Raw genomic sequence first — 9,110 nt, forward strand, 5'->3', positions numbered from 1 at the left:
TTTTCCTGCATTTGCTGTCCCCAGAGCTCAGGAGATCCAGGAGTTCCGGAGACTGGCCTGGGAGTCTGAAGGAGCACCAAATGGCCAGGGGAGAAGGGGCTGCCAAGGGGGCTCTGCTTTAATGGTCAGAAGGCAGCTGCCCATTTGCTTTTGGTCAGATAAGCTGGGATGGGGAAGGGAGTGTGGCTGGAGGAAAGGGAGTGGGCTGGGCACCCCGCCTGCTTCCCTCGCCTGCCCTCCCCTTCTCCTCAGATGACACCACCAGCTGTGAGGGACACAGCTGCTGCCCCTTGGGAAGGGGAGAACAGGGCCCTGGTGCCCTGGGTGAGTTCCGAAGCTGAGTTCAAAGCAGACCTGTGAAGTGAGGGGGCTGCAGCGGGCAGCTGGGGGAGGAGGTGAGAAGTCAGCGAGGGGCAGAGAAAAGCAAGGCTCCGCTTTGATGTCCTGCACCCAGGCTTGGGGCCAGGTCTGGGCGAGGTTCAGCCTTTCCCCTCATCCCAAGCCCTTAGAGAGAGCCCATTAACCGCCTTTCCTGCCCTCGAGGAGGCTGCTGATGCAGGTCCCTGACCCCACCACACACTACGTGCTCGAATGCCGCGCTCAGCGCGCAGGCGCACCCCGGGCGCGCACAGCTCCACCCCAGCCGCAAGTGTGCGCAGTCGCACACGGCCCGGATGCAGGGCCAAGCCACTCTCTGCCTTCTAGGCCAGGGACAACCCTGGAGGTGGGGTGGGCGAGGGCTGTGGAGTCACTGCCCCCCCCCCCAGCCCCACCCCAGCAGTCTGGGCGCCCCTCAAAGGGCCCACAGCAGGTCTGGGGCGCTGGGCTGCCAGGCTCATCACAGTTTCCCAAAGAAATCACCCAGGAGAGGGGCAAGTCCCCGGGGAAACCTGCTCGGCCTCTCCGGCTCCGGCCAACCCCAGTGGGGCGTGTGAGGACAGTGGCCAAGGGTCTGGCCTTGCTGGGGCTTTGCCAGATGGCTCACGGTAGGTCCTTCTGGCTCAGTTCAGCAAAAAGGTGCCCTTGTTAGTGCAGGAGAGCAGCGCTGCGGTGAAGACCCAACCTTTTCTATCCTTTCCCCGAGCGCATTCCTTTGGTTCTAACTCAGCAGATATATACCAGTGCCAAGTTCAGGGGGGACCGAAATGAAAAGCAGGCTCTGCCCAGGTACTCTCTGTCTGGAGAGGGCTAACTTCTGAGCCCTGGGGGCACGTGAGGTCAGCCTTCAGCTACTCGGCCCACTGAGTAAACTTTCATCTTCTGTTTTGGGTGACCAGGCGCCTTGGGTGTCAGGCAGGGTGAGGGAGCAGGGCTGGCCGATCCTACCCTGTTAAGGCTGCCATGGTAGGGCGCTCAGGCCATCCGGTTCCAGCTGGTTCTCGGCTGGGGGCCAGATCTTATCAGCACCCCACCCTCTCTGGCCCCAGTCAATGACCCCCTCCCAGCCCTGGCTCTCTATTCCCTCCCATCTCAGTGAGTCTGGTTCTTCTGGTGAGATTAACTGCTTCTCTGAGTCAGAGAGCCTGGAGGCCAGAGGATTAAAGAGATGGATCCGTCTCCTCTCCCAACAGGGTCTCTGGGCTCCTGTCTGGCTCGGAATTCAAGTGGGAGCAGCCAGGAACAGCTGGCCGATTTGGGGGACACTCTTGCCCACCTCCTTCTGTGTTCCTAACTGCAAAGGGCACAAGTGCCCACATCTTTCTGAGAAAACCAGAGAAGCTCTGGATTCACTGAGGGTCTTGCATTTTTTTTTTTTTTTGGTCATTTTAGCCTGGAGGCCAGAGGATTAAAGAGATGGATCCGTCTCCTCTCCCAACAGGGTCTCTGGGCTCCTGTCTGGCTCGGAATTCAAGTGGGAGCAGCCAGGAACAGCTGGCCGATTTGGGGGACACTCTTGCCCACCTCCTTCTGTGTTCCTAACTGCAAAGGGCACAAGTGCCCACATCTTTCTGAGAAAACCAGAGAAGCTCTGGATTCACTGAGGGTTTTGCTTTTTTTTTTTTTTTGGTCATTTTATTTATTTATTTTGCATTTTCTTTTTATTCTTTTTTAATATCTTTATTGGAGTATAATTGCTTTACAATGTTATGTTAGTTTCTGCTGTACAACAAAGTGAATCAGCTATATGTATACATATAGCCCCATATCCCCTCTCTCTTGAGCCTCCTTCCATTTGGCCTTTATCTTGGAAGGGCCATCTCTTGTGACCTGACCTGAGCTGATTCCTGCTCGACACCTAGGTCCCTTTTGATAGGTCAAGGTAATCACTGCAGAAGTCTAACATGATGGAAGGTTAACCATTTTCACCCAAGCCTGCTGTCAGGTCATAATGACAGCCCCTCTGCCACCTGCACAGTCTTCTGTTAGACAAACGTACAGGAGCAAGCAGGCCCCAAGCAATTCCTACCCTATGTATTGTGAGATCAAGGAAGCCCCAGCTCTGGGTCCTATTGGGTGCCCGGATCACCATGTTGCAGACTGCCACGATTCCAGAGGCTGGTCCTGTTAACTTTCTACCTGGCCTCAGGCGACTGGAAATCCTCTTTGGGAATAGCTGGTCACAGGGCAGTTTCTAGATCAGGCTAAGGTGCACTGACTCTTGCCTGGCAGTGTCTTATACTCTGTTTAATCAAGAGTGGGGAGTATCTTGAACATACTTTAGTCAATCTATTTTTAATTTCACCCAAGAGAGATTATTTCAAAGTAAACCACAGGTATCCTAGCACCATCCTACATTTTTATACTCTCTACAGATGGCAAATCCCCCAATTTAAAATGGGTTGGAGTTTTTTCTTTGGGAACGTAGTCGTTTAGTTCATAGACTCAAGACAGCATTGGTTCAAATTCTGATCTGACCTTGGCCACGTCACTTCACCTCCCTGTACCTCAGTTTCCTTATCTGTAAATTGATTTGAATGAGGGTACCTACTTTCTAAAGTGTTTCTGCTGATTAAAAGAGATCATGAAGACATATAAAATAGAAAATGTTTAGAAGAATGTCTAGCATGTAGTAAGCACTCAATAATTAATCCTCATGAGAAACACCAACAGTTCACATCTGCACGTTGCCTTTCGGGAAAGGTCATCCGAGATCCTCAGGACCTTCCTTATCCTTCTCTGCCTCTCCTTTCTTGCATCTCCCCATTACCCTCTGAGGCTTTGGCCGTGCTTGTTTTCATTTCCCTAGCTTTGCATTTTATGTTTCTTCCTCCTGGCCTATCCTTCCTGTTTTTCCGCCTCCTTCTGTTCTGGGTAAGCTCCCGTTCAAAGAGCACCAACTGGGGGCCTGGGGACATGTTCTACTTGTCCTGCCCTCTTATTTTTAAAAAATGGAATGAATTCCCCAAATTTACAAATCTGGAAATTTCTCATAAAATCTAGAATTTGAAATTATGTAGAAAAATCAGAAGGCATGGTCATGGTAGCTTCCACATTTCTGTGTGGCAGGCGGATATTGGAGCCCAGGAGTCTTCCTCCTGATAGAGTGTGCTTGCCCCTCTTGCCAGCCTCCACCACTCCCTGTTGTCTCAGACTGCTTGTTTTACCCAGATACATTCTTAACCTGGTCCTTGTGAGTATTTGAGTTTGGGGTCCCTGTCTTAAGACCTCTGGAGAAGATTTTTCTGACTAACTCTTCTTGAGATAACAGATTCTAATTCTGTAAGCCTTTTGCTTTGAATGTGGCCGAGACTCATCTCCGGATTTTGCTTCATCTCACTCTTGCCCAACTTTAGATGGCCTTCTCCATATTTTTAATCTTATCTTGTGCCTCATTCTCTCTTTCCTGCCCAGAGGTCCTGGAGAGGCCAACGGACAGGGCAAAGCCAGTTTCTATGGGATTGTGCCCACAGCATCTACTAAATGGCTACCCCTTTTTCTGCCTCTTTCTTCAATTATGACTTCCTGACCCCCACATGCCCTGCCTGGTCTGTGTACGGCAGTAAGAACTCAGGGACCGAAATGTATCCGTGTTTTCACTGCATAGTAATTCAAACACCCATTCTTCTATATATGGACTCCTCTTTTCACTCACTCCCTAATTCATCCATCCACTTACTTATTCATTCAACAACCATTTAGTGACCACCTACTACCTGCCAGGCACTGAATTAGGTGCTTGGAGAAGAAGAAAAGCAAACAACAAAAGCAAAACAAAATTTATCCTGTGAATTCGGGAAAGACATTTACCTTGTTCAGCCTCAGTTTCCCCCCTCAGTTTCAAGCCATAGATTTAATGGCTTGATTAGAGATACTTTAGTCTGAGGTTTCTTTCTTCTGTGACTCTCTCCTTGACCCTCTAAAACTTCCTGTGCCATCTGAAAACTGCAGTCTGCTAACAGCTTATGAATTGTAATCAAATCCCTCTATAACTGGGTCTGTAGACCACAAACATCCCCACAGAGAGAGGGTCAAAGCCGAGGTGTAAAGGAGGAGGGTGTGAGAGGAAGGATCGAGGGAAGTCTGCTCTCTGCTCGGGGTGGGGCTGGGAGGGCGGGAGGGGAGGGGAGGGTGGAGGACGGAGGAGACAGACCGGCCTACCAGGAGGGCATGCCAGAGGCTGAGACCATCCTGCGAAATCTCACACCCTCGCCCCCTACCCTCCCTGGCTCCAGCTCAGGCTGGGTTTCAATCTGCATAATTTGCCCCATTTAGAGGGCCTGGGAGGGGGTGAGAACAGGAGGGTGCAGAGGACTGAGGAGGGCTTCTCCAAACATCAGAGGAAACTGGAGGGAGAGAAACTGGGCCAGGAGGAGAGCAGGCTGCAAACCACAGATAACATTCTGCCCAGCACTGCAGGGGTCAATCTGGTCCACTTGCCCAGGGACAAGAAGGAAAAAAAAAAAAAAAAAAGTGGGCTGTAACTTCAAGATCCTAAGACTCACAAGTGAGGGGCTGGTCTGGAGGTGGGAGGAGGGAGGGACAGCCAAGGAGGAGACAGAGACTCAGGAGGGCTCGAGGAAGTGTCTGAGCTGAGGCTGGGGCAGGGCAGCAGCGGGTGGAGGGAAGCCTGCAGGAGGGAGGCATCCTTCAGGGTCCAGAGGAGCCAGAGGCAGCTCCATCTGCTGCTAGGAAGGGCTCTGGACACCTCCAGCCCTTCCCGCCTGCCCTCCGAGGCTCCAGCCAGCAGCTGAGGGCACTTGCTGAGTTGGCGCGATACAGCCACGGAGCTGGTACCCCCGGGACCCCGTGCCCGACTTGGCTCCCCAGCATGGAGGAAGGTGGCGATTTCGACAACTACTACGGGGTGGACAACCAGTCTGAGTGTGAGTACGCGGACTGGAAGTCCTCGGGGGCCCTCATCCCTGCCATCTACATGCTGGTGTTCCTGCTGGGCACCACGGGCAACGGCCTGGTGCTGTGGACACTGTTTCGGAGCAGCCGCGAGAAGAGGCGCTCGGCTGACATCTTCATCGCCAGCCTGGCGGTGGCCGACCTGACTTTCGTGGTGACCCTGCCGCTGTGGGCCACCTACACGTACCGGGACTACGACTGGCCCTTCGGGGCGTTCGCCTGCAAGCTCAGCAGCTATCTCATCTTCGTCAACATGTACGCCAGCGTCTTCTGTCTCACCGGCCTCAGCTTCGACCGCTACCTGGCCATCGTGAGGCCCGTGGCCAACGCTCGGTTGAGGCTGCGGGTGAGCGGGGCCGCGGCCACGGCCGTCCTGTGGGCGCTGGCCGCCCTCCTGGCCGTGCCGGTCATGGTGTTCCGCTCCACCGGCGCCATCCTCCACGTGGAGAACAGCACAAGGGTGCAGTGCTTCATGGACTACTCCATGGTGGCCGGCCCGAGCTCCGAGTGGGCCTGGGAGGTGGGCCTGGGCGTCTCGTCCACCGCCGTGGGCTTCGTGGTGCCCTTCGTCGTCATGCTCACCTGCTATTTCTTCATCGCCCAGACCATCGCCGGCCACTTCCGCAAGGAGCGCATCGAGGGCCTGCGGAAGCGGCGCCGGCTCCTGAGCATCATCGTGGTGCTGGTGTTGACCTTTGCCCTGTGCTGGACGCCCTACCACCTGGTGAAGACGCTCTACATGCTGGGCAGCCTGCTGCACTGGCCCTGCGACTTCGACATCTTCCTCCTGAACGTTTTCCCCTACTGCACCTGCATCAGCTACGTCAACAGCTGCCTCAACCCCTTCCTCTACGCCTTCTTCGACCTGCGCTTCCGCCAGGCCTGCGCCTCCGTGCTCTGCTGGGGACAGAGCAGGTGCGGGGGAGCCTCCCACAGCAGCAGTGGGGAGAAGTCGGCCAGCTACTCCTCGGGGCACAGCCAGGGGCCCGGCCCCGGCAGCGGGAAGGGCGGAGAGCCGACGCAGGAGAAATCCATCCCCTACAGCCAAGAGACCCTCGTGGTTGACTAGGGCTGGGATCGCGGGCGCCTGGTGCCCTCTGCCTGGCCCCAGCCTTTGCCCTTGCTCTCTGGAGGTCAGGTAGCCGGGGGCACCTTCTCTCTTGCACTTGACTCCTTCCCCTGCCTCCTGCCTGCGTCCTTGCCCTCCTTTTCCCTTTGCTCTGGTTCAGAGGTTTGTGGTTTAGTGGAGAGAGATTGAGCCCTGCAGACCCGGGCTCGGCCACTCAGTCTCTGTGAGACTGACCTTGCCGCAGTCTCTTAAACTCTCTGAGACGCAGTTTCTCTATGTGTGTACAATGGAGAAACTAAAATGATGTGTGTGTCCTGGCTCAGTAAAAGTTCATTTCCCCCCAGCATTTTTCTTGGATCTCCAGCTTTTTTTTCTCCCCCCATTTCCTTTTAGGTTCCTCGCCCCTCTTCCTCTCTCTGTTTCCCCCTTTCTCTCTGCAATTTTTACTCAGAATCCGTACCTCCTGGCTCCCACCCCCTCTCCCGTAGCTCGTCTTCTTCGTTCAGTCCCTCCTTTCCATTTTTACTTCTTCGCTCTGAAGGGCTCCTAAGGGTTAACACTCCTGAAGCTTGCAAACACTGCCCCTGTTCAAGCTCTTTGTCCGGTTCCCTGAGTGCCCCGGGAGGGAATGGGAGAATGGCCGAATGGCCGGGCAGGAGGCGGGCTGGGTGTCAGCAAAATGACGGCTCCCGTCTCTGCAGCTGAGGGCTCCAGAGCCTCCCTCCAAATTGGAGCGCTTTGCTGTCATTTCAGGCACTGGAGGTAGAGCCATCCACGAAGGGGGCCTCCCTTCCTGCAGCCCCTCCATGATGCCAACTAGATATGCTTTCTACAGATTTCCTTAGACCCTTTTTTTTCATCCTCTATTTCCTGTGGGGACTGGAAGGCAATGGGGTTGATGAACCAGCAGCCTCCTTGGTTTCATGATATGAATGGGGAGCTGGGAAGGGAAGATGGAGAAAGAGGGGGCGTCTGCATTTCGTCTAAATGCTGCTTGGGTTCCCTCCCCAAATCCTCATCCCTCCAACCTCCTCTAGAACCTTGAGCCACAGCTCTCTCCCTGTCTCTCCACCCCATCCCGACATCTCCAGGATGTTTTTCTTGGGCACTGGTGTGAATGGGTGCCAAGGGTCACTTTGGTGGGGGTGGGACGCTTGCTTTGTGTGTGCACATATGTGTAAACAAGGATGAGCATCGCACAAAGAGTGGTGTGCCTGTGTTACTTGTCACTTGGATGAACTCACCCCCGCCCCCCCCCGCCACCACTCTCCAGATCTCTGCTCTTCACCCAATATCCTTGAGGGAAGAAGGGACATACTGAGGCAATTTAGAATAAAAATGAGTCCACCCCCACTGGATTTGGGGGCTCTGACGGCTGGTCCGCGCTTTAAGAGAGAAGTCTGTGTTTGTGCCCAGGCTCCCTATAGGGAGATCCCCTCCCAAAGCAGCTGGCGCCCAAAGCTTGGGGAGGTCTTGTGCTCTGGATCCCTGTGCCGCTGTCCCTAGTTCTATGAGGGAAATGGGAGCTTCCCTTGACCCCTTTCCCAAGCCTGCCAACCTTGCTTTGAATTTATAAGCATCTCCTTCATCACTCTTCATTTTTCCAGGGTCAGTAGCCCTCTTCCTCAAGAGGGACACCTGCTTGCCATGTGGTGGAAAGCACTGGGTGGGTTTTTTTCTCACCTCCCGTCAGGATCAGACCGCTTGGCTTCTTGGGGGGCTGGGAACAGGGACTAGAGCAGTCACGGCAAGACTGGTGGCATGACAGCCACACCGCCAGAGAGGCTTTGAGGATGAAGATGCTTGTGGGGCCTTTGTGCACTGAGGGCCGGGTGTGTATATTCCGGGTTTTGTTCTCGAAGGACTCTGGACGTGAAGGACAAGACATGAGCCATGGAGGCAGGAAGAGCCCAGCTTGATGTCAGTGGACATCTTGACCCTGGATGGGATGGAGCCAGCTCTGGGAGCAGAGGGAGGGGAAGAAGGGAAGGGACTTATCTCAGCTCATTCTTCCCATCTCAGGCCAGAATCTTCCACAGACAGACTCACTTTCTCAGTCCAGGGCTGTCCCCAAAGCCTCCAGTCAAGGCTGGAGGAAGCTCCCAGAAGGGAAGAGGTGCCCCCTGAGGCCCCATTGGTGACCCAGGACAGAGGGTGGAGGAGGCTGCCAGCTGCCCCGCTTGCCCCTTCTTTGGAATGTCTATGCTATTTTTTGACCCTGTTAGTCACTGCGGTTCATCAAATAAACCTTTTTGTGTGTGTGTGTAACTATTGTGTCCGAAGCCTTTTCTCACACTCGTGTCTTGGGATAAGGAAGGGACCCCTAGTTTGCAAATGTTATGGTGGGAAGTGGGGCGAGTAGGCTGAGGGGAGCAGTGCGGAGAAGGGGACCTAAAAGGAGTTGAGTGGGAAACTGGAGAGGAAGCTGGGGGGGTGGGGTGAGAAGATGGAGAAAATAGACGCCAGAGAAGGGACAGGATTGGAGTGAGAACAGGGAAGACAGAGGAAATAAAGGGACAGGGTGCCGCTAAGCTTTTGTGCTCTGAAAAGCCGTGGAACCAGTGGGCACACACGTCGGAGCCCAGAGCACAGGTCTAGGGGAGAAGTACCAACGTTTCTTCCCACGGAGGTAGACCTATCACTCATTCATTCATTTGCCCCTTTATTCATTTATCATCTGCTATAGACTCATTCATTCATTCACTCATTCAGTATCACGTGAGCATCCATTAGTCCTCAGGTGGTCACC

At 54.3% G+C, this 9,110-nt stretch overlaps 1 protein-coding gene across 1 annotated transcript; it reads left to right on the forward strand.

Moving 5' to 3' along the window:
* Nucleotides 1–4,986: 4,986 nt before the first annotated feature.
* Nucleotides 4,987–8,618, forward strand: APLNR (apelin receptor). Its single transcript, XM_024748558.1, has one exon. The coding sequence runs from the start codon at nt 5,210–5,212 to the stop codon at nt 6,359–6,361; it is 1,152 nt and encodes a 383-aa protein (XP_024604326.1). The 5' UTR covers nt 4,987–5,209; the 3' UTR covers nt 6,362–8,618.
* Nucleotides 8,619–9,110: the final 492 nt, after the last annotated feature.

This window comes from Neophocaena asiaeorientalis, unplaced genomic scaffold (genome assembly GCF_003031525.2).
Source record: "Neophocaena asiaeorientalis asiaeorientalis breed wild unplaced genomic scaffold, Neophocaena_asiaeorientalis_V1.1 scaffold43, whole genome shotgun sequence".
NCBI lineage: Eukaryota > Metazoa > Chordata > Mammalia > Artiodactyla > Phocoenidae > Neophocaena > Neophocaena asiaeorientalis.

Excerpts from the sequence above, each read along its gene's own strand:
- APLNR (XM_024748558.1), top strand. The coding sequence starts at position 5,210 with ATGGAGGAAGGTGGCGATTTCGACAACTACTACGGGGTGGACAACCAG.